At 40.2% G+C, this 25,686-nt stretch overlaps 1 protein-coding gene across 2 annotated transcripts in view; it reads left to right on the forward strand.

Annotated features, from left to right (window-relative positions):
• Positions 1–25,355, forward strand: part of EBF2 (EBF transcription factor 2) — a 187,161-nt gene extending 161,806 nt beyond the window's left edge. For both annotated transcript variants that reach the window (XM_078069494.1, XM_078069495.1), the window contains 6 exons: positions 6,481–6,569; positions 7,886–7,951; positions 8,035–8,212; positions 9,701–9,886; positions 17,528–17,695; positions 22,400–25,355. In XM_078069494.1, the coding sequence (XP_077925620.1) occupies positions 6,481–6,569; positions 7,886–7,951; positions 8,035–8,212; positions 9,701–9,886; positions 17,528–17,695; positions 22,400–22,431 (719 nt within the window). In that variant the 3' untranslated portion in view covers positions 22,432–25,355. The remainder of the gene's footprint in view (positions 1–6,480; positions 6,570–7,885; positions 7,952–8,034; positions 8,213–9,700; positions 9,887–17,527; positions 17,696–22,399) is intronic.
• Positions 25,356–25,686: the final 331 nt, after the last annotated feature.

Genomic DNA, 25,686 nt, shown 5'->3' on the forward strand with positions numbered 1-25,686 from the left:
TGGTCAAGATAGTCTGCTATTTCTGATTTGGGTGGGGAGTGAGGAGGGGAGGGCAGGCAAGATAAACCAGACATTACCCTTGCGTCCCGGTGGTTTCCTACCTAATGGGAAGAACAGTGGGTACAAATGTGGGATCAATTCTGTGCAAGAGAAAGCACCATCTACATCCCACCTCCGTGTGCTGATTAAGGCCTGGCTTTAGAGAATTCATCTGCAAGCGGCAGGAAGGACAAGGGAGAATGAGATTAGTGGTGGTCATGGGGGGACCCCTGGAGCTCTAGCAAGAGGGAGTGAGAGCTTGCCTGGGTGAATGGGAAGAAAGGACAAGGACAGTAGTGGAGACAACGGGGGCCTTGGAGGGGCTAGATTTTCTACTCCAGGGGACAGTCCCTTACTTTATAGCCACCCATTGTGAGCACACCCATATCTTATCATTTCCATTTTCTCCGTGTAAGAAAATTGGTACCGTAGGTAACAAAATGGTGCGTATTTGAAAAAAGATGAGGCAATGATTGATTTAGAGCATTTTGTCACTGGGTCTGTTCGCCCTGCAGCACCGGACAGCTGTTTGTGTTTGCTGATTGATACCAAATGGGGCCCTTCTCCCACACTCAGTGATTGAGAAGTCAGGCAACCTGGCAGGGCTGAACTTTCCAGATCTGCAGACCTCTGCTAGAAGCTCCAAGAGGAAGCATGGGGAGGGGCAGAAGGGTGGCTGCAGGGGTGGGTGGAAGGGGAAGGCAGCACGGCCACTTTTCAACACTCTTCCCTGCTCCTCACCAGCTCTGGCCCGGTAGCTCAGTGCAGAGCGGTAGCCTTTGGCCCAGGCAGCTGTTGGCATATCTGGATAGGACTTGGAATGACATCTCTAATTCAGCAGAAGAGGTTAAAGCACAGGCCTAGGAGTTAGAGAAGCCAGGGTACAAATTCCACCTTTACTGCCTGACACAGTACTGAAAATGGAGATAAAACCCAAATCGTGGGATTGTAACGAGGGTTAAATGAGCTAACCTATATAAAAGGCTTAGCATAGTGCCTGTAATATAGCAAGCCTTTGGTAAATTCTAACAGTGGCAATAACGATTTTCATTATTGAATATTATAGCCACTAAAATACTGTTATTAAAGAAAAAGCCTCAGAGGGCGCCTGGGTGGCTCAGTTGGTTAAGTGACTGCCTTCGGCTCAGGTCATGATCCTGGAGTCCCTGGATCGAGTCCCGCATCGGGCTCCCTGCTCGGCAGGGAGTCTGCTTCTCCCTCTGACCCTCCCCCCTCTCATGTACTCGCTCTCTCTCAAATAAATAAATAAAATCTTTAAAAAAAAAAAAAAAAAGAAAAGAAAAAGCCTCAGAAACTGCTGACATTATAATGCTAAGTGGGAAAAAAAAAAAGTTTACAGAATGATTCCAATTATACACACAGCTATTCTTACACGTGTTTCTGGGTAAAATGGTAATTTGAGTCCACGTGTTTAATCTGCCCTCAGCTCCAGAGTATATCAGAGGATATTTTAAAGAAAACAAAAAAGAAAAAATAAGGAAAATCTAGTATTCATGTTTGAAGCTAGGCTGGTGTCATCAGTATTCCAGAAATTCTGTGCTGGTGTGCACAGACAGGGTTGTGTTGGACGATGTGTGAAAGCTGGACTCATCATTCCCCTCGAGGCCTCTTCTGTCCCCGCCTCACAGGGTAAGAACGAGCAACGCAGGCAGAAACTCAGCCTTGAATGGAGAAGAGTATACCTAGCAATGCTGTACCCAGTGAAGTTGTCATTTACACGTGAGGAAGACAGAAAGATATTCTCTTATTTCAAGATCATGGACAGGATTCAACTCTTATTCTTACTAATGTAACCTGACTGCTGGAGGATTGAACCAGTGATGAACGTAAGAATAGACAATTTATGGTATCACAGGACTCCTGGTCATCAGAGAAAGCTGTTAAATTAGAGTATCTCAATTACTGTTAACGTAACGGCAAAGCTTAATGTAAATGTGACAATTAGTCTAAAAGATACAGATCATAGAAAATCTAAAGATAATAATATTAGCTGAAGATGACAACCAACCAACCAAAATGTAAAAACGGAAACTGTGAGGTATGGAAATGAAAGGTGGGCAAAATTCCTTATATGTGGAGGGGCTTACCAGACTCAAATAATTAGAAAGAAATATTTTTAGAGAAATCTAAAAGTGCTGCCTTAAATTAAAATAGGATGTATATCTTTCTCATTACTAGAGAAAAATATATTTATTAAAAAACTATCAGAAATACAAGGAGAATGTGGAAGGATAAATTTAGAGTAGCAATTATACATATAATATGTTAAATAATAGGGTCAAAAAGATACATTAAATAATGCATTTAAAGCATTACTCATGGAACACAGACAAAACTCCAATGTATTAATTCACAAAAAACTTAAATTCCAAAAGACAGATATTCTGCAGGACACCTTTTTGAATCCAATGCAATGAACTAGAATAAATAATTAACTAATACCCAGGCATCTCAAAATTTTAGGATATTCTCTTCGGAACAAAGGGAAGACAAAATTAGAAAATATGGCTATTCAGAAAGTTGCAACAAAGCAGGGCTTGGAGGGGGAGAACCACAAATATATTAGAAATTTTAGATATACTGTGTAGCATCTGTGCTAGGACATTTAAAATATCAATGAAATGCATGAGTTTTCTAGAAAAATACAAATGATATTGAGAAATAAGGAACGAACCTAAGGTTTCTGATTGGCAATCTGATGGATGATGGCTATTCACTCAAAGTTGGGTGAGCTTGGGGTATCTTGGGTGGGTGGAGTCTATGGGCCATCCCTGTGGAAATTTCCAGCCAATACCTGGACAGATAAGGTAGAATCGCTGGCAAGCTATCTGGACTGGAGATAAAGATTTGTGATAGTCAGCATGACATGGAAATCATAGGGGGCACTGATGAGGTTCATGCGGGAGAATATAGAGCCAAACAGAAGACTGGCTTGGCAACGGGCATGAGGAGCAGCAGTGTCTACAAGATGGAGGAAGAGCGGTCCTCAAAGTGGGCTGAGACGACGTGGCTGGGGAGGTAGGAGTGAAACAGGGCAGTGCACATTTAGGAAAGGTGATGGGTGGAAGAATTTCCAGCAGGAGAGTATTTCCAGTGTCATAACTTGCATTTATGATAAGAATGGAAAAATTCTGGGGCGCCTGGGTGACTCCATCGGAAAAGTGACTGGCTCTTGGTTTCGGCTCAGGTCATGAACTCAGGGTCATGGGATTGAGCCCCAAGTCAGGCTCTACTCTCAGTGGAGAGTCTGCTTGGGATTCTCTCTCTCCCTCTCCCTCTGCTCTTCCCCACTTCCCCCTCTCTCTCAAATAAATAAATCTTAAAAAAAAAAAAAAAAAGGGAAAGTTCCTCTTGGTTTGGCTAAAATGTTACTGGTGACTTTGACAAGAGAAATTTCACAGACTTCTTTCAAACTTTTAGTCAAGAGATAATATCCATGCTGTGTAAGTGTTATAGAGCATAGGATAAAATATAGAAGGCTTCTCAATTTATTTTTCAAAGCTGGTATAAAATAATAATCAACCAGAAGCTGGCCAATACCATGCACACAATCCCAATTATTAATATGGGCACATAAACTCCCAGCAACAGTAATAGTAACCGATACTTGTTGAGTGCTCAGTAGGTGATAGGCACTATTCTCAGTAACTTAATTGATTTAATCCTCACAGCAGGAATTTAAGAAAATATTAACAAATTGTATTCGGAAATATACTAAGCAAATGATATACCACATCTGTGACTAAAAGTTTAATTGTGAATATTGGGAAATCTATTATAAAATATAAGTTGGTTAAATGAGAAAATTTATGACTGGAATTTCCTAAAATTCTAACAAGTCCTGGTAAAAACCCTTACTGAAGCATGAGAACTAATTTGATGGTGAAATGTTAGCATTATTCCCATTCAGAGAAAAACAAGCAAGAATATTCACCATCATCCTCATTTTTAGACAGTTTGGGACATTTTAGCCAACACAAGAATGAGATTAAAGAACTAAACGGAATTAATATACAGACAAAATATGTAGATGCTGTGAATGTATGATCCTAAGAATGAGCAGTAATAAATAATGACATCTGTCGGGGGTTTCGTTACAAAATAACAGATAGCTACCATTGGTTAAGAATTTTCTGCACCAAGAACTGTGTTGAGGGCATTATATCAATGGTTTCATTTAATTTTGACAGCAAACCCATGAGATGGATTTTAAACATAAGCTTACAGAAATTAATAGTGGAGCTGGAATTCAAACCCAAGATCTATTTGATGCTAAAGCTGATTCTTTTAATGACTCTGCCACATGCCACCACGCACTCCCCTCACATGCTGCCTGAATGGACATATAAAAACCAAAAGGGTTTCTAGACACTAGTAAAACTCTTAGAAAATATGATGAGGGAGTAATCATATTTACAAGAAAGATGATAAAAAGTGAAATACATAGCAAAAAAACAAAAATGAAATATAAAAAACTTATTACCTAGATGATAAGCAGTACACATTTTACTGGTGGAGCTAAAGGAGAAGAATTCATATATGTTTGTATATGTATATGCAAATACACACACGTATTTTGTGTGTGCGCGCGTGTGAGTGTGTGTGCGTGCGTGCGTACTTATGGAATTGGGATGGTCTTTCTACATATAATACCTAAGGACAAATTGGGATATGATATTGTAACATGGTGACAGAGCATTAAAAATATTAATATGTAAAGTGTTTTTACGAGTAAAAAAATAAAATGACTAATCCCCAATAGAAAAGAGTGCAGAAAGTATCAACAAGCATTTCATAAAAGAAAAAATTAAAATGATCAGCAAGTGAAAGAAAAACTCTTCAATCTCACTGATGAATAATCATATAGAAGTGACCACATGCATTGCTGGCGGCAGTATGAATTTGTACATTCTTCTGAGAAGTGTTCAACGGGATGTGTGTTAGTCCTTAAGTATAAATCATAGTTTTTGGTCCAGTAATTCTGATTCTTGGAATTTTCCAATTGAAATCATTAAAGCTATACACAGTGGATAATTATTGCTCTGATTTTTATAATAGTGAGAAATTAAGGATCACGTTAAATGCCAAGCATTAGGAGTCATTTAAATAAATTATAGACCATGTCATGGAAAAATATGCAGGAATTTTAAATAATGTTATAAAAGAATAATTAATAACCTGGGGAAAAGTTTGATATATTGTTAAGTTGATAAAAAATAGGTTATGTAACAGTGTGAATAAGATGTCTCTGAATAATTTTAAGTATGTGTGTATGTTTAAATCTGGAAGGATATAAGCAAAAATGTTAACCCAGATCGTCTCTGAAATGGTGAGGTTATGGATGGTTGTATTTTTCCCTCCACATTTAAATTTTTTTATAATTCTTTTAAACAAAAGGTGTTGCTTTGATACTTAGAATAACAGCAACAAATATTCACAAAACATATGTGCAAAAAAGGAAGATTAAAAAGGAAGTACACCCTCCTGTGTTTACTGCTGCCTAATGGGAGTGCAGGTGGTTATTATTTTATTCTTTGCATCTTTTTTCTTTACTTTGATCATGCATTAATTACGAAACTATAAAATTTAAACAACAGACTTTTAAGAAGTCAAGGAAGAGAGGAAAGAGAAAGGAGAAGGGACTCAACTCCAGAAACTCTTTAGCACAGTAGAAATGCTGAGCTAGGTCATTCATTCACTCCCCCACTGCCTCATTTTACAATTGCGGATGCTAAGCGCTAAGTGCCTACCATGTGCCGGGCACTGTCTTCCACAATGAGAACACAGTGGCAAAACCAAGCAAGTATGCGTCCTGATTCTATGACACTTTCAGCATATGGTGGAGCCTGACATCAAATGAATGTACATGTAGGAAACAGTAATTGCAAATTCTGAAAGTGTATTATGCATAAGAACAGGGCTTTATGAGAATAAACTCACAGAAGGTTTGTATATGTATGAACGTAAATATTTGAGAGAATAAGAAAAAGTGATAATTAGGAGAATGAATAGATGATAAAGGTATACTTGGGAAAGAGAAGGGGGAAGAAGGAAAAGCATGTAAGGGTAGTTTATTGTCTTCATAAAAAACTGGGATATGGGTGATTGTGTAATATTTCTGATTCTTTGAGAGTGAGCAGAGAATTGTAAGTTGTGTGCACTTAGGGCAGAAATAATAAAATAAGTGTAATCATCCTGACATTTTGAAATAGCATTCTAGTGCAAAGACATTAAACTACTATGAATTCCAAACTTATAAATGTGAATTAACCAATGTCACCTTTATCCTTAACTAATTGTATCCATTGTGTATCAATTCTCAGATAATACCAGCACCTTTCTATTGCGGGTGGAAGACTTAATTAGAGGCTTTGTTTATGGCCATGAAACACACTCAAAAAGAGGACTTTTATTTTTCAGCATTAAATGAACCCACCATAGACTATGGCTTTCAGAGACTGCAGAAGGTCATCCCAAGGCATCCCGGAGACCCAGAGAGATTAGCTAAGGTAAAAAAAAAACACTTTGGAAATTGACAGGTGAAAACCTTATTATGGGATTTCAGCAAACTTAGATAAATCCTGCAAATTAAGTCCCTTTAAAATTACATTAGGCCCTGAAATTTGGCTAAGCTTTAGATACACATAAAATATCTCCTAACTCTGAGATATATTGTGATTAATATCCGAGGGAATAGGAAATCTGAAAAGTTGGTCCTATAAAACAGATACACTAGAAGTATCCAGCTTATGAAACATTGCCAAATTTATGAAAATAAATAATTGCATAATGGCTTAAAAATGTAAGTTCCCATGCCTTTGTATTTGAATATAATTTTATTCGCCTGTAATTGCCGGGACATGTTAATCCACAGTCAAGTATACATCAAGGAACTACCCGGTATATAGGTATTTAGTGAAGTGAAAAATGCCTCAATAGAAAATTTCTATGAAATGTTTTCCTTTTAAGTGAACTTGCTTATGACAATTATATCATGAATCTGGCCCGTTATTCTAGCTTTCTTCACTGAAAAATACATTAATTTATTAGGTATTCAATTAGTGAGACATTATTAAATTTTAACATCTACATTTGCATTTTGAGCACACACATTATCATATGCCGTGTTCTCTTTTCTGTTCTGTGAGTAAAATTCAAGTATCACATTTGCTTCTGCATCACACCTTTATTTTCCTCTTGGAAAAATCCCCAGCCCCACCATTAAATTAGATGATATCTGGAAAGTAGGTTAATAGCAATTTAAAAGGCTGTTAAAAACAGGAGGTGGAAAAGACAAAATGAGACGAAAGGGATTACTGATGACTAATTCTCTCTGGTTAAAGTGAACAGGGGGAAATATTATTGAAAGAATTCATCTTTATTAGAATAAAATTTTGCAGAAGGCCCTGCCAAGATAATTTCAGTATTACGAACAACTCCTTGGCAAGCAGCTAAACTCAGGTCAGTCAATCATTCTAAGAATTTTTGGCTAATTAGAGTCCCAGATTCTTTAATGGAATGGTCTGAAAGTTTTTAATAGCACTTCCGTGACATTAGTAATTGTAACCAACTCCACCTATTTTGGTGGCGCAATCATGGAAGGAACCATTTTATCTTGATGAATTCCATGTCGATACATATTTAGAGAGGGATTTATGTGTACGGTTATATTCTGCCTGTCAAACCAAATATAGGACCTCGTAGCCAGTTATTTATATTTTAGGGAGGATGTCGCACTTTTTATTTTATACATAATTTTCCTTTGAGTTGGCCATTTGGGGGTCTTACCTTTGCTTATACCTCATCCTTTCTGCTCTTTTTCTAGGAGATGCTATTGAAAAGAGCTGCAGATCTAGTGGAGGCCCTCTATGGCACACCACACAATAACCAGGTTAGGTGCTCCCATCTTACACTCTGTTGAGTTTGACTCTTCGTGCTGGATAAAAATGCTCACCTCAACCTGCCATTTTGTAGGACATCATTCTGAAGCGAGCCGCAGACATTGCGGAAGCCCTGTACAGCGTCCCCAGGAATCCCAGCCAGATCCCAGCTCTCTCCAGCTCCCCAGCTCACAGTGGCATGATGGGCATCAACTCGTATGGCAGCCAGCTTGGGGTCAGCATCTCGGAGTCAACACAGGGAAATAATCAAGGTACTACCCTTTCTCAGAGTCAAAATTCCAAACGTCTTATCCATTTACAAGGGTGGTTTTGCTTGAGCGGAGGGAGGTAAAGCTTGATTCACATACCATCAAAAAAGAGTGTCCCCAGATAAGCTGTGCAATCATATATTGGATTATCCCAACATGATCAGTGGTGTTTTGTGAGATTTGGGGCTTTTTAGGTCCCAGGTAGAATCCCTTTGATTGCAAATATTTAAGGTTATGATGAACTGTGACTTACTTAGAAAGGTTTTGACTTCCTGACTTACAGGTATAATTTGACTAAAATGTGCACTTTTGCTATTGTGATTATCAGCCGAGGCAGAGTGGTTTGGTTTCCTTTAGTGACTTCTGTTTGTGTATTGTCTCATATGCAAACGCAGAGCAACACACTTTCAGTTAACTGTGCTTTTCACACGTGAAGTATATCGCGTAAAGATTTTTGTCTCTGAGGTTGATTTTATTAAGGTGCTAAGCTGATCACGAATCGTTTTTTTTTAAAGGAATAAATTTCCTAAGGATGCCCCTAACCTTAGTTTTATTTCCAATTTCATTCATCCATTGGAAGGGAATTCTTCATTCTCATGCCCAGGGTGAGTTTTTCTTACAGAAGGGTGGGTGCGGACATATGATTGCTTTTTTTTTTTCTTCAAATTGAGGTCATTTCTTAAATAGCTTTAGAGACTGTTATCCAAAGCGGGTTATTTCAGGATGGGTTAAGTGACGTCTCTGTGCTGGGGTTTCAGAAGTATGGGAAGGACTTGTTGTCCCTTCTCCATCCCTCCCACAGACCAGATCTCTCTGCGCTCAATTGCTGATGCTTCCACATCTTTGGCCAAAGAATAGCACATTTAGATGAACTTAACAACAATTTTTAAACAAAGATGTTCCCCACTCCCACTCAGGGCATGGTAAAAACCTTGAACTAACATTTCCAAAGGTATGATCTGCAGGGTATGAGTGGCCCTTGGGATGTTATTAGGATGCCTTTTGCCCACCATTCCCAGCAAAGAGACTGTGGTGTGCTAAATTTGGGAAACACTAGGTTAGCAAAGTTAAACTGGTTTGTTTATTCTCTAGGTCCCATGTAAGTGAATCTTCAAGGAATGGCTACAGTACACAACATCTGCCAGGCTTTACTTGACCACAGAACACTTGCCTCAGTGATAGCCATTAAGATCTCATAGGGCTCTCATGTGTTAGGAAGATTAGTCATCACTCCTTGGTGTGAGCTGGAGATGTTGACTGTAAAAGGGAACAAAGAGGAAGGAGGGACTGCCAGGGACATGGCCTTGTGTAGGATGGGGAAGGGAGAGGAGGATATAAAGGCTGAAGACAAACCTAAGACTTTCCACCTGCCCAGGAGTGGCTTGGTGGTGTTCTATAGTCTGGGGACCATGTGGGCCCATGCCACCGTATTTGGCCTGTGCTGGACGTGTGTGCCGGTTCATTTATCTGCGCTTTTTCCTTGTTGTCCAGGCTACATCCGCAACACAAGCAGCATCTCTCCGCGAGGCTACTCTTCCAGCTCCACCCCTCAGCAGTCTAACTACAGCACCTCCAGTAACAGCATGAATGGCTACAGCAACGTCCCCATGGCCAACCTGGGCGTCCCAGGGTCACCAGGATTTCTAAACGGCTCCCCCACAGGCTCCCCTTATGGAAGTAAGTGCCCTTTCCGTCTGTCTGGCTCTCTCTGTGTCTCTGTCCCTGGGTTTTACTCTTCAGCCTTTTGAGGGAGAGTTACACCCCTACATCTTACTGATTCGTAGAGGAGTAGCCCAATTTCCTGAGGAAATGTCCATCCTGCCTTTTATTCTTTTCCCTTAGCTAGACTTTGGTGCACTTAGTTGCTCAAAGCCTTCTGAAGGAAAGAAAAGGAGTGAAACTATTTGCTTTGTACAAAGAAAGGGTAGATGTATGTGGCAGGTGTGGATGGGGCTGAGGAACGAAGATTCCATCTCAGTTAACATTATGCATGCTCTTCATTAGGCACTTTCAGATGTAATATTTTCTTTAATCCTCATAAGAACTTTCTCCTTGCTGTGGATGAGGCGGTTGAGGTGCACAGAGTTAACTCATCCAAGATCACACCGCTAGGATAGAGCAGGGCCATCATTTGAACACAGTTTGTGGCTTGGTTATTTTGTGTCACACCACGCTCCTGTGTCCCTTTGTTACATGACCCTCCCTTCCTTGTGTACCTTCTGAGAGATGGAATTTAGCTGCTCACGAGAGAGTGATCTGAGATGGACTTCTTAATCCTAATCTGGGCTAGCTAGATATCCTATGGGTTTGTGAAAACTCATTTGGGTTGCTTTGAGGGCTAAGAAGCCTGAGAGAATATGTGTCTTCAAAACTACCTAGGGAACACTTCAGGCCCGGGGAGAAGCCACCATGGAGAGTCTGTGTGAGTGGGTGGAATGTTCTTGAAATGCTGGCTCCCATTGCCAAGGCTCTAGAGCAGACCCTCTGTTCACCCAGGGTGGTTCCCTCATGCCAAGAACAAGAACAAGTCAAGGACAGCACACAGCCATTTCCACCACAGCTCAGGGAGTGATACGCCAAGGATCTGGAAGCTGCCTTTCTCAGCCTTGTTGGTTCTCTAGGGACACACACCCTAGAGTTAATTCTGGGTTATCTATTCACTTCATTACCCTCAAGAGTCTACTCAGTGTGATAAGGACATAGTAACCAAGTAGCAGAGGTATTAGAGGCTGGTTCTTCTGCTAAAACTAAAATCTTGTTGCTGCAAAGACATGAGTTCTTTGTTGTGTCATGTCAGATGGCGGGGATCAATTAGATCAGAGTGGTCTAGATGAATAAACTGGTGCTTGCTCAATTTATTTCTTTACTTGTTTTTACCTTATCTTGTTCTGAAAATGTTTTGGGAGATATTAATAGGGAGATAAGTGTTATGAAAGTATAAAATAACAGCTATAAGAAACTGGGATAAAAGAAAAAAATATGGATAGGAAAATTAGATGAATCCAAGGACTAGTCTGGAGGCCTTCAGTCTATTCAAGGGAGCCATCCACTTGTTTCAGAGGCTTACAAGATGGGAAAGCAAAGAGAGAAATACTATTTGTTGTAAGATTTTATGTCTATATAGTTTTGGGGGGATAGCTCAGGAGAAACATGATTTTCTGTTGCTGAGACCTTGGAGAGACTTGTCCCATGCATCACTGTGCAGAGGGTGCCCCGTGTGCAGAAGGGACCACATCTTCACATCTTCAACAAGTGACACAAGGGCAGGCGAGCTACTGTGTAAAGGATGTCACATAATGACAGTGACAACAAGAAGAGTAACTCACAACCGCATTCCACTTTGCAGCCTAAAAACCATGTTCAAATATAGAGTCACAACAACCTTATGCCATGGCTATAATCATAATTATTACTATCATTTTCCCTTATAAGATATGAAGAGTTAGTATGACTTACTCAAGGATTCATAAATAGTAAAATTACGACTAGAAATATGTCATCAGATTCAGAATACCATGTTCTAAAATTATTCAATAATTTAAGAAATATTTCATGTTTTTATAATATATAATTAGGCTGAACACTATAGAATTACTTTTTTTTTGTTTCTCCAAATGGTAATTTCACATGTTCAACATACTTTTATGAATAAAAATCTGTGTATGAGGTTGAGCCATACAAATTGTCATTTTTGTAGATCAAAAATGGTCAATATAATAATATAGTGTATAGTGTGGTGAAGAGGGAGAGAGAGCAAAAGAAAGACAGGGAGGGGTGAGAGAGAGAGAGACAGAGATAGAGAGACAGACACAGAGAGACAATGAACAGATATATGAATATGTCCATGGGGTAACTGCTTGATGTTTCTTACGAGATAATTCCTTTGGTAGGGAGGGGACCTTCCCACTCCAGCAAGTGACAGCTTCCTTCCACTAGTCTTTCTCGATCATCCAGTCCTACTGCCACAAGGAAAATGATAGCACCCAAATCTTCACATCACCCATTAAAACAAGACAACATATGCAGAATAGAAAGAGGCGCCCTGCCCAACAGGAGGGGGAAACACAGCAGAGAACCCACTCCTTGCTTCTACTGGGTCCGTGTGATCTCTTGCACCTTTATTTTCTGAAGGAGGGTCTGAAGAAGTCGTAAACTGGGAATGGATTCCAAACAGCGCCTTCATTATGATAAAATCCCCTTCTGCAAAAATACTGACTACCCCATGGAGTTCATTATAATAGCATCTGACCTGTATTTCTAGCCAGCTAAGTCTTAACTTCTCTGGGAAATACAAAAAACAGCCCAGGGGAAACCATTTTGTCAGTTCTGTTGCTTGTGTCTAAAAACACCAGTCTACGATCTTGCGTTGTCTTTTTCAAACTAGTCTGATGCGGCCAGGCCATGCCACGGAGCAATCACTTGCCAGAGTCATTCAGAAGAAATAAAAGCCAAGCCTCTCAGTCAAGTTGATTTGCATCACGGCCATTCTGATGCAGAGTATCAGAAACCTGCATCTTTACTGCTTTTGCTCTCACACTACTTCAAAAAAGGCCAAACAGATGTTTTTTCAATTTCACATACAAACTTCACTTCCTGGAGGTAGCAGTGTGTGCCAAGTTCCAGCTCAGTGCAAATTTTTATGGCTGAATTCTAAACCCCTGACAATAGGGGGTTATAGTGAAATGCTGACAGACCCCTTAGCGCCAACAAATGCAATGGCTCAATGCAAAGGAGGATATGGTGCCCGGTGAGTTCCAACTGGGACTGTGCAAGCCAGTCAATCCTTATAAGAAGAAAAGTGGTTTTTCCTTAACTCCCCATGTTCACAGAGATTTGGGGGCCAGACGTATTTGCCTTTTCTTTGGCCTCTATCCGTAGAAAGAGAGAGATGTCCAGAGAAATTCTCAGTTGCAAGTATATGTGATCAGCTTTCCTAAAATGGTGTGCTCTGGTGTCCCCAAAGATGGTCTACTCGACAAACTTGCAACACTCATGGGACGACTTCTTCCAAAGCAGAATCACCACCAAGCAATTCCAAATTTGGGACAGAATCTATACAGAAATCCAACCTGTGTTCAGGGATTCCTACTTCATTTACATCGTCTTAGGCTATGCCCTGGGGTGCAATATTTTTATATTTTCAAAATAAATATCAAGACATTTACTCTATTGTAGAGTATTAAATGATGATTATAGAAAATTTAGAACATATGGAAATAGTTTCAAAAAGAAAGCGTACTCCCACCATAAAAAACAACCTTGTTAACATTTTGACATATTTCTATTGTCTTTTTCTCCAGCAAAGAAAAAAATCCTATTACAATAGTAACATTCTCATTATGCACAATTTAAAAAGCATGTAAATGTAAAAAAGAAAAGAAAAATGACACACTATTTCTGTGCGGGCATGACTATTGTTAACTTTTAAAGTATGGCCTTCCAGCTATTAGATGGATACGTTTTGGAAATTGCTGTGTCTACTCTGATGCACACCTGATGGGATTCTGCCATGAGATCAATGAAAGAGGGAGTGGAAGAAAAGTGGCAAAATCATCAAAGTCACAGATATGAAGCTAGGCTCCATAAAATCTGTCAATGATGCAGACCTGTATCCTAAGAATGGAGAACAGATATGAGGAGTGATGTTTGCTTTGTGAAATTCACTGCAATCAATAAGCTTTTCCCAGGAATTTGAGAATTTATTAGTCTCTTTGCTTTTTTTGTAGCAGAAAGGTCAAAAGGCAACCTTGTTTGCAGGTAGTAAAGCCTTAAATCGAAGAAGAACATTAACAGGCAGGAAAGCTGTTATGCCTATTGTTAAGGGTTATATTATTTTTTTACCCCCCCAAAATGGAGAGTTTCTATTTGTTTATTTTAACAGCTTTGGTTTCTGCTACATCAAAGTAACGCATGTTCATTGCAGAAAACTTTGAAAATATGGACAAGTGAAAGGAGTAAATTTAGGAACATTCATAATCCATTGGCCAGAGAGAACACTGTTAAAAGTTTGGATGTATATCTCATCCTTCTAAACTTTTGCTTTGTATGTTTTCTTAAAAAATAAAATTGGGCTTGACGTACATGTTATGACATAATTTGCATTATTCATCTGAGGAGGCATATCTTTCTGAGTTGTCGAATATTCTTCTCCAACATTAGCTTTAATATTTGCATAGCATTCTATTTTATAGACGGAATATACTTTACCCTGTTGCTTGGTCACTTCCGTTTTTTTCCAGTTTCTCACAATTGTAAAAATGCCCTTGAATCTATTTTTTTTTTCAAATTTATGATTATCTCCTTGGGATTAATTTCTCAAAATTAAATTACTAGGTTAAAAAAATGCATATTTTAAAACACTTTGATTTTAAATACACATTGCCAAAATCCCCCCAAAGAGATGAATGCTCCCCTTAGGAAAGGAAGAGTATCTGTTTCCCTGCCCTGTTCATTTCTTCTTAATCTTTGTCAATTTGGTAAAGTGGAAAGTATCCTCTCGTTGCTGTTTTAATTTGCATTTGATTACTAAGCAGTTTGAACGTTTTTAGGTCTTTCGGTCATTTTCATTCCTGTTTCCTTTTGTGACTTTGTTTTTCCTATCCTTAGCCCACTTTTCTTATCAGGATGTTTTTCTTTTCTCTAATTAATTTCTAAAAAACTTATTAGCTATCGAGGATATGAACATATCTAAATAATTATCAGGAAGATTTTTCCTAATTTGTCATTTGCCTTTTCTATGCGTACTACGGAAGTTTCTTTGTCATGTGGCCAATCTTATCTTGTGATGTTCTGAGGTTGAAAGGATTATGTAAATTATATAACCTTCCTAATTTTTCTACTAGAGCCTTTATAATTTTGTTTTAGCAAATAACTCATTAATCCACTTACACTTACTGTAGTGTTTAACACGAGGAGGCGCTTTAAATTTCCGTCTCCGGCGGACTTGTGTATTGTTCCCATGCGTTTATGTCCCCATTAATTTGAAATGTCGCCTTTATTAAGTTTCAGTTCTCATATATATCCAGGTCTGTTTCTGGCCTCTTTTTTCTCCAAGGATTTGTCTGCCTATTTCTATGCTAGTATAACACTGCTTCGCAGATGTAGATTTTTCGTTCCGTTTTAATATCTGTTAAGATAAATGCCTCCTTAGTACTTTTGAAGTATTAACAAAACTTTCTGGCTCTTACACTGTTGTCGCTTTTTAAATAGATAAACATAGAAATTGTGTTTGTTGACATATACAAATTAAAATTCCTTTTGGGATTTTGAATATAGTCGCATTACATTTTAAATTAATTTGGACCTTAGTTTTAGCATTTTACAAAAATTTTGCAGAAACTATTTTAAATGGGCATGTTGTAGCTCTGTGCTTATTCAACTCTGCAACAGTTGTTTTATGTCACTTAGTAAAGTTTGAGGTGACTCTTCTACTAGAAGAGGCAGCCACATTTGACCTGATGAAGCCACTTTAGGTTGAGGTCTGTTATTTAGAAAAGAAATATTTGTAAAAGTGAGTGCTGCACTGAATATAAAGGGAATCAAGTGTGTATATGTAGGCCTAATCACCTTACAAACACCCTCCTCTATCACGGTGTAGGAGGGGAGGTGGTGCTATTGCAGACACAGAAACCAAGGCGCCATCTTGGTGCCTGCATGGTTCACATAGCATGGCAGAGATTGGACTGTTGTTGGAATCAGGGCCTCCTGAGTCTCAGCTTTCCTTTGGTCTCTAATTCTGTGCCTTACACAAAGGGGAAAGGTCCCCGACCCCATTTCGTTGATGCTAAAGCCAATGTTAAAGGAGGAGACTTTGCTTGAGTGTATGAATATAATCCACTCCCAATGTTTAACCCTGCATCCTATTCTATAATAGTGAGTTAGCCCAATTTTTTCCTCATTTTCATCTTCAGGTTTTATGTGAGATTCTTCCAAGACTTTATCTTCCTTTCCAATTCTTTTGATTCGTGTTACTTGAGGAAAGACAGAGATGTGCTCAGATGCTTCCTTCTGCATAGCTCTTTAAATCAGGACTTACCTAAGGATGAGCAGTTTTTAGATAAAGCTCTTTATTTGAAGTCTTTGGTTTTTCTATACAAAACATCATATTGGAGGTATGCTATATGATTGCTTTATATATGCAATTGTGTGACCATAGTGCAAAGTATATCTTTATAGTGAGAGGGGAGAAATGGGGATGGAGTCTTACACAGGTCATCAAAACAGTTGACCTTCAATTCACCTTGTACTTGGTCTTTGAACCGTAAGCCACACTCATGTCCTCACTTTCAAAATTTACTTTGTGGAGTAGCTGGGTCACTGAAGATACGAAGCAGAAGTTTGCACTCCCAGCCTTGACCATCAGGTTCCAGTAATTCTTGTACCAAGTTATGTGACAGTTCAGAATTCTGGAGAATGTGCTAAAATAAGTCTCTGGAACTTGACCTTATTCCACAAGATGCTGTATCTGACAATTTTACCCTTGTGAACTCTAGTTTACCCCTTACTTGAGCTAGTTGAACATAGAAGATAAAATTATCTTCTTGTATGATGTAACTTGGTAGAGTATCTGACATTAAGAGGTAGGGCATTTCATTGTGGAAATTGCCTTTCTTTTTCTTGGAAATTACAACACTTAGCTTTTGGCTTCCTTTAAGTAATTTTATTGTTAATATTGGTGTTTTTTCTGCACATTACATCAGAGGGGTCTGACTTGCAGCTTCATTTCCCAGGAGCTCTGAAAGTAGAGAGAGAGGGAGGTAATCTAGATGTTAATAAACATTTACATTTAATGAGGCAGTGGCCCATAGAGATGGCACTCTCAGAGATGTTAACCCCATAGATCAAACCTCTGGAGCCCTGAGAATTGCCAGGGAAGCATAGAGCTCCCAGACAGGACTTCTTTTTAGGGTAAAAAAGCGGTTTCCATTCTTGAGTAGATTTGATGATTTTTCAGATGTTGGTCTAAGTGTTCTTTGTCAAGCTTCTACTCATGAACAAAGACCTATCATAGTATTACCTCCTGCTGCTGCCTTCCTGACTCCCTGGCAGAAGAGCACTCTGCCTGCTGAGTCTCCCTAGCACTGTGTACATTCCTCCAGTAGGGCTGTTACCCTAATCATTGTTTTGTTCGTATGTTTCCCCCACAGGGCAGGGCAGGGATGCTGTCACATTCAATTTGTTTTAATTCCTAGAATCTAGGACAGTGCCTGGAGTGAATGAGTAATTTCTCGATGAATGTGTATAGGTTGTGTGTCCTGAAGAAAGAACTTAACTCCTCAGTTTGTCCCTTCCTAAGAGGATTGTGCCTTTGCTTTCCAGTCATGTCATCAAGTCCCACTGTTGGATCTTCTAGCACGTCCTCCATCCTCCCATTTTCCTCTTCAGTTTTTCCTGCTGTCAAACAGAAGAGTGCCTTTGCCCCTGTCATCAGGCCACAAGGCTCCCCTTCACCTGCCTGCTCCAGTGGCAATGGAAATGGATTCAGAGGTAAGCAAAGGTCCCGCTTTGGTACCACCATGATAAATGGGCCACCGGGCCAGCAAAGTAAGAGCAAACAGCACAGCATCACTCCCTATCTCTAGCCATTTACTTACAAAGAGATGCTTTGGTGTTTCCATCATGGGACACAGATGGCTTGTAGAACTGAGCTAGTACACCACCTGAGAACAAGATGGGGGAAAACAGAGAAGTCGGACAGCTTTTCAAGATCATAGAATTAACTATGGTAGAGCATTATATACCCTCCAGGAGTGTCTGGACTTCCCAGACCTTTGCTTTCCACAGGGCCATGTCACGATTTCCCAGAAGGTGCCGAGTCCCATCAGATACCACATGGTGATTGCTGCTTACCTGACGGGCTTGCCCATCTGCAGTACATAGCTATTCCCATGGCATACATGGACAGAATCCATCAGGAGCAACCAGCACATTGTGAGAATTCTGGTTACATGCCAGTCAGATTGATAGCAGGTGTCGGATCAGGGGTGGAGCAGGGAAGAAAGAAGAAAAAGACATACACTGTCTAAGTACAAAAATTAATATCACCCATCAAACCCATTTTTGAGCAATGCCCGAAAATATAGTATGACACAATATAACACAAATGTGATAAGTACATGAGAATCTAATCATTTCACTGTGAATGGGAGGCAGCTGATGGCAAAAGAGCAAATTGGAACCTGCTGAACACTATGGATCCCGACGACCCACATTACTGTTAGGCTCTTCTTTGAGTCTTGACATGAAAACATTCATGACAAGCAAGTGTTGGATAAAACCAAGGAGGGCAGAGGTTGGGTTAACCCCTCATGGATCAAAGCCTCTGAGGTCAGCAGAGCCGCCGATGAGCTGTGTCATCCCTGGGACGGCATCTGCCTAGTAGGGGGTCACCTGTGAGGGTTCATCTGCCAGTTGTGGCTGAGCAGAGCTCTGGGAGGTATAGTAGGTTCCTGTCCCATTCTACCATAAGAGACAGGGGTGTCTCCTCAAAGTCAAGTGACTTGAGAGAGAAACTGTGAAATGGGAACTGAAAAGCCAGCACTCAGAAGTGTCCCTGAAAATTCTTTTACTTCCATCTAGACAAAGCAGCTGGGTAACATGCTACCCAATGTGTGAGTAGTTGGAAACATCTGTCTATTTGAGGGGGAAGAATTTCGTTTTCATCTAGATGTCTGATCCTTAGAGAAACAGGCTCCGCCTGTAGCTCAGTGTTGTCACCTGCCCCAGATCTCCTCAAGGACCATTGGTCTCCGTCGCATCCCTGAGAGATATGCTCATAACTTTTTCTATGAGTGGCTTCATCTCCAGACTGGGAAATGTATGCAAATGTTAAGTATTTGCTGTATCTTTCCCTTCTGCATGCCCGCTTCAGTGACGATGTCTCCCCTTTCTAAGTTCTGCGGTTTTAGTCACGTCCCTTAACAAAGTGGGGGCCCCACAGGTCTCGTTGGGGAAATGCAGAGTGGGGGGCACCACAAAAGGCTAAGAGGGAATGCAGGTGGAGGCGGAAGTCGGGAGGGATTCCTTGTTCCAGGCAACCCTGGCCAACATTTTCAGCTTCACTTTGAGGAGAAAAAGTATAACTTGACTTCCACTTACCACCCCTCCCTCACCTCCTCTCTCACTCAGTTGGGGAAGTTGAGCTGGTTGTTTCAGATCTTCTGGGTCGATACTGTCCAGAGAGACTCATGTGTGGAGCCTCCTGGCTTTTGCCCCGGGGGATGCCAGGACGAATTTTTCACTGGCTCCCATGGCCTGGAATCCCTACCCTGCCTGTTGCTGCATGCCCAAGTCTTGCTGTGGTATTACCCGCTCAGGGTTGAGTTGGCCCAAAGAGCTGGAAGGGTCTTTGTGGTCACAGTGAGGTTTCTCTGTGGGGGCAGCAGTAGCCAAAATAGCCATAAGACCCTCTCTAGGGTCCTTGGCCATGTGAGCTCCTGGTCAGCACAGGTCAGAATAAAGAGGCTGAGGAAGTATCTGTGGGAGTGACGATGTCATCAGTTACACGTAGGCTCTGGGATCTAGTCTCATTTCTATAGAATCACTGAGAAGTCCTGAGCCTCTTTTGGATCCTACAATTCCCTCTAAATTTCTCTGGTGATTTAAACCTTAAGAAGAAGAAGGAAGACAGGGAAAGGAGGGGGAGGATGGGGGCAGCACCTAAATTAGGAGTGCAGACTGCCATGTTTCCTCATTTTGCATCAGGTGGCTAGAAGCTCCAGGTCCAATGCTACAAGGTGTCCCACTGATGCATAGAGGGAGAAAAACGAGCTGACATCAAATGCTCTCACCAGCCATAGTCACTGAGTGAAGGAATCCTGGGATTGCAGGGGTGATCAGCACAAAGCTTTACCTCTTTAGAGACAGACAGTGGGAGAGTAAAAGTGTGGTCTGAAGTGCTGGGGTGATCACAGGCTGATGGAGAGGTTCTTCTCTCGACTTATAAGGTGAGATGGTCTCAATCATCTACAGAGGCCACGTGCCACCAACCCTCTCTGAGACTTGCTGGTTTTGAGCACCACGTGCAAGATGCCGAACCAAGCGCTTTACATGAATTATCTTGCTCAAGCCTTACATGTGACCGAAAGGGGAAAGTCATACCATTATCATCATTTTTAGTGAAGTCATTTTCCCAAGGCCACACAGTAAGATGACCTCAGACATTTTGACTCCAGAGCCTGTGCTGTGACAGCCCACTACCTCTCCAAGGACAAGAGCAGTGCAGTTCCTCTCCTCACCCTTCACCCACACCTGCTTTTCACCTGGACCAAAGGGGGGTTATTGCCTTCCCGTGAAATGCCAAAGGTAGAAAGAAATCGGACAAAGTGCAGTTCAGCATGCTTCCCTTCCCCACCAGTGAACATGTTTACTTTTTCTCCAGTTAACTTCTGCTTTCTGTCTGTTGGCTATGGTTTCTACAAGCAAAAAGTCAGGGTCACCACGTAGCAGAGATCCAGCCCACCTAGTGCCTGATGTGAGAGTAGAAAGAAGGAAAATATATAAAATCTGCTGGTCTTCCGGCACGCACTGGATCTTCTTCTTTGAGCGGCTCTGCCCTTTTAATAAGCTCCTTAGGTAACTCTCTGAGGACCCAGAAAAAAGAAGGGGCTGATGAGTTTTAAGTGTAATAGACAAGTTAAAGTTGAAAATGTGAACCAGAATCCTACCACCAGAGAGCTGTACGTGCAGTGTTCACTGTCCCACCTTCTACCTCATTTATCAGGCATTTTGCAGTGATGAGTATAGATTGTGGAGATAATATTATGCACTATGTGCCTGATTCATTTTCCAGCTCCCTCCAGGAAAAGAAATATATAAAAAAAACAAAAAACAAAAAAAAAACTCCTACACTCTGGGATAATTACCAGGGTTGCTATGTCTCCAAATCATCAGGGAGTGTCCAGAATTGAACTGCCTTTATTGAAAAGTTACATCGATTCAATATATAGTAATACAGGCAAAAATAATTAAGGCTTTGCTAGCTGTGTAAGACCTTAATCCAGATCTCACAAACATTCAATAAAAGCTGTAGAGAACTGGAGAACTAGATGGCTGACAATTTTGCCTGAGAAGACTTAGCTGGCATGGAGAGAAGGGGCGGAGGGAGGGGAGAGGGGAGGAAGAGGAGCAGGGGGAGGAGTAAGAAGTGGGGTTGGGGCAGGCAGGAAGAATTTTGGCCATTTGCTTATCAGCTTAGTAAGCACCACTCAGCGAAATGCTTCTATGATAATTGATAAGCTCTAGATGAGCCAGAGACAATAAAACTCAAGGGATCAAATACTAGATATGGTTTGAAGTTTTGACGAAAGGAAACTACTCGGCCGATTTCCAAGAATGTGGAAATTCTATGGGTTCCTCACCTGAAAGCCAAGGTCAGAGGGGTGCATTTTGCTGTGTGATTTTTTCCCCTTTGTGCTGATGCCGCTCTGGGGAAGCCTTGGACCCGATGCCCCCCACAGGTATTGTCTGTGTCCTCTTCACTAGATGGAGGAGACATTGGGCACTACCAGGGGATGGAAGGGGTAAAGAGTGGAGATTGGGTGACTCCCAAATTAGGAACTAAATTAAGTCTTCTATTCCAGTGGATCATCATTCATTAGTGAACAAGCATTACATATCAGCAGTGAAAGCCAAAGGAAGATGAGCTAGTTAGGGGAAGAAAAAAAAAAAAGCTCATCACATTTCAGCTAGAATGGATAGAAACCTAGGGTGCATAGAAAGCCTTGTTTGTTATAAATGATGCATGGAAAGTTACTCAATGGCTCAGCACCTGGAGTTTTCTTTCCTGTTTCAACTAAGTGATTTGAAACCATATAATCTAGAAATTATGATATTCTAATGATGAAAAATAAATATATCACAAATACATTAAAACTTAGCTCATGTGTTTATGTCTATCATGTCAAGTATACAACCCATTAATATAAAACAAGACAAAACATAGCTCTTGGCCTCCCCACAAAACTTCAACAAGCCTTGTTTATATTGCAGTGATTCTGTAAGGCTTCCGTGCCGCTGACAGGCTGTGTGCTAGATCAAACCTGGAGAAAATGGGTTCCCACATCAGCTGATGCACCATTTCCCTGGGTTGTACCAGACTCTGTCAGTCCCCAGCGCTGCCCCTCTCTCTGGGTTGGAGACATAAGTGTAAACATCTCTGAGTCTCATTCCTATACCACTCTTTCCTTGCAGCCATGACCGGACTTGTCGTGCCCCCAATGTAAAGAAGAGGAAGAACTGCTTTCTTATAGCACAAAACTACTTATTCTGATGGACCAATAATGAAGAAAGCACTAGGAGCTCTTTGGGGAGAATTGTGTCCCAGAATGAACATGACGGACAGATTTGGGTATGCAAGGAGCTGCATTTTACCTGGTCTCACGTTTCTCATCTAGCTCTCATGGTGACTACACAAACTGACCCTCTTGGGGACAAGGACAAAAGATGTCATTGACATAGTCAGTGCTAAGAGCAGAAATGCAATTCTTTGTTATGAACATTATCAGAACCACCTTCCTATGTTTGTAAAATATTTAAGAAAAAAATTGGCAAACAATTCATGCTTAATATTTTGGATACTATTTGTTTTTCTTTGTAGGAAAAAAAAAGTTGAAAGTTTCTATTTTCTATGAAGCCTTTCAGATACCAATTTAGTTTATGCAGAAAAAAAAAATTGAACAAAACAGGGTACCAGCATGGAAGACTTTCTTAAACGAAACCTGAATTGAATGAAGAAATATTGTTGTATGTGTGTTTGCTTATAGTTTAATCTCTTTAAAAAACAAAAAAAAAAAACAAAAAAAGGGAAAAATTTTAAAATGTTTTACAATTATTTAAATAAATAAACGTGTAACTTATTGTAAGTAGAGGTAGAAATTAAGACCTTTTCGGAAGAGAGAGGAATTTCTCTTCCTGATGTAAAATGAAAATGATGCAAACCAGTAGTAACAAGTTTAAAAGGTGTGTGATTATTACTGCAGTTACTTACTAGACTTCTATCCCCCATCCTGCATCCCCCTCTTTTTTCCATCATTTTATTGACCCAAGAACATGTACCTTATATAGATTCCTGTAGAACAGCCCGATGCAGAAACAGTGATTCAGTCCATGCACGTACACAAATACTCAAACTCATCAATTCATTCCCAGCTCCGTCCACTTTCTAAATAGTCTACATGTTCCTTTTGGTATTCACTCTTTGTGACTTTTAAAAAAAATTTGTATTAGCCTTCAACCTTCTCCTCCGAGCAGTGCAGAGATTTCCCATGTTGTAGTGTGTCCCAGGCTTTGCATCCTGGGTGGAGACACGTGTCTCACCTAAAAGAAGAGCCAAAGCCGTGTGACTTTCCCCACCGAGGGGCCCCTTTGGAATTCTCCCTTGACAGAGCCACACGTGCCCTCCTCTTTTGTGACCTGGTTGAGCACAGAGGTGTGAGCCCCACAGAACTTCAGAGACAGGATTTAAGGAAGATGATCCTGTTTCTTGGACTCTTAAGCATGAATCTTAGAATGTCCACATCCTTTCTTCTCTTTGCATATTTCCCCTCTCCTGGCATTCAACTCTCTTGAAAAAAATATGTATCTTCCTTAACACAGTTTCCAGGCAAGAATGGGATGGTGTGTGGAAGAGGAATGTTAAAAGCCCTAAAACCCTCTCCTAATATTCAGAAAGATGGAAACCCAGATTCTTAGCAGGGTTAGCGATTAGGGGCATCTGTGTTCCAAGCAGCACAGTGACCCAGGGTTGCAGTGGGCTCTCTATACTTCTGGAACCAGCTCTTAGGCAGAGAAATGTTGCAGGAGCTGCTAAGAGTGGCTGAGTCTTGAAAGTCTGTGTGATCCTGAAGATGTATCCAGACTTATTTGGATTTCCAATAAGGATGCCATTTTTTCATAGTTGGATGTACAATAAGGGTTCTCCTTGTTGACTCACTGGTACCATAGTATAGTCCATATACAGATTTCGGTTTGGGGTTCTAACAGTAGAAGTTGTTGCAGGTCTCATGGAAAAACATCTTTAGTGCATCTGAGCCAATTTTAGATGACTTCACAAATCCCACCTTCCTTCTGTTTGTCCCGTTGATACCTGCCCACAGCTATCCAGCCCCCAACAGTCTCATTTGCCTTCAACTATTCTGGAATGACTCAATATGACCCAAATATTTTTTCTATGTACACGAGAATCCAAGGTTTGGGAAACCTGGCATGCTTATAATTACTGCTGTCAGTCCTTTGTGGTCAGGTCTTATAGCACCAAAACACAGGAAACACACGAGAGAAAGTTCCCCCGTGAAAAATCCGATCAAAGGGGAAGCATGTGCAGAATACGAACACCACCATCCCAAAGTGAAAGCGGAACAAAACTAAGCATGTTTAGACCTGGATTCAAGCCAATCCAACATAAGGAAATGTTTTTTTAAGTAGCATTGCTTTTAGAATCTGTGAATTTTGCTCTTGCATGAAGATGAGTGCAGTACTGTCTTCAAACTGAGTGTAGAATTTGTTGGTAGCTTTACACCGAAAAATGTGTGTAACTAAATACCAGACATCCTTGACCATTCAACTAGAACCTTGGCAGCAACAGATCTATTTAATTGTACAAATGTGTGTAAGGATTATTTTTAGTGTACTAATAAATTAAAAACAAAGCTACTCTGTCCTCTTCAGTCTTGCTGTTGAATCATTCCGGTCCCAGGTTATTTTTGTGCCACTTGAAATACGAGTATTTCTATAGGTAACTACAAATTCTATCCTATCTTTGTAAGAGGAGCTGTGTAAGATTTTCCATTTAAAGGGACAATTTACTTCATTATTTATCTAATTTTTTTTATAACATCATATTTTTTTTCCAGTTTTTCTTTGCACATTTCAATATGCATGGTTTAAAAACCATTATCCTCTCTACCTTTTGTACAGTAAGGTCTCATTTTCAAACTGTATAGTTTCATTTTATCATTTTGCTTTGTCAGTTATATACAGTATAAAGTTGCTATGCACAGAGCTTTTTGTAAAGACAGCTTTTTTGTTTACTGTTTTTAATGGTCTTACTTATTAAAGAATATCTTGTTTGTAAAATGAATATGTCTACTTCAGTTTTAAACTTTAAATTATCCTAACGAAAAATAAAATTTTTGTACTGTAAAAATGATTGGAACTTTGCCTTTTTTTTTCCTGAAGTGAAAAAAAGTTTGGGATTTGTTCTTAAGTTTGGGGATTTTCTCATAACTGCTAGTCCCTGAGCTCTGGTTGAGGAAATCTTACTACAGCTTTTGCTTACATGGAAAGTGTTCTGAGGTGCTCACTTGGAGGAAAGAATATGTTTGACTTTAGGTCATCTTTCTGTATGTATTTACCTATATATCCATCTGGTCAAATTCCTTCATAAAAAGTCAAAAGGATCCTACTTCCTAGGTTGGTCTTTGGCTGTATGGAATTCTTGAGGTAGGTGGGTAGTCTACTTAGGTTTGAAACTGCATGTT

The sequence above is a fragment of the Halichoerus grypus genome, chromosome 3 (genome assembly GCF_964656455.1).
Source record: "Halichoerus grypus chromosome 3, mHalGry1.hap1.1, whole genome shotgun sequence".
Lineage (NCBI taxonomy): Eukaryota > Metazoa > Chordata > Mammalia > Carnivora > Phocidae > Halichoerus > Halichoerus grypus.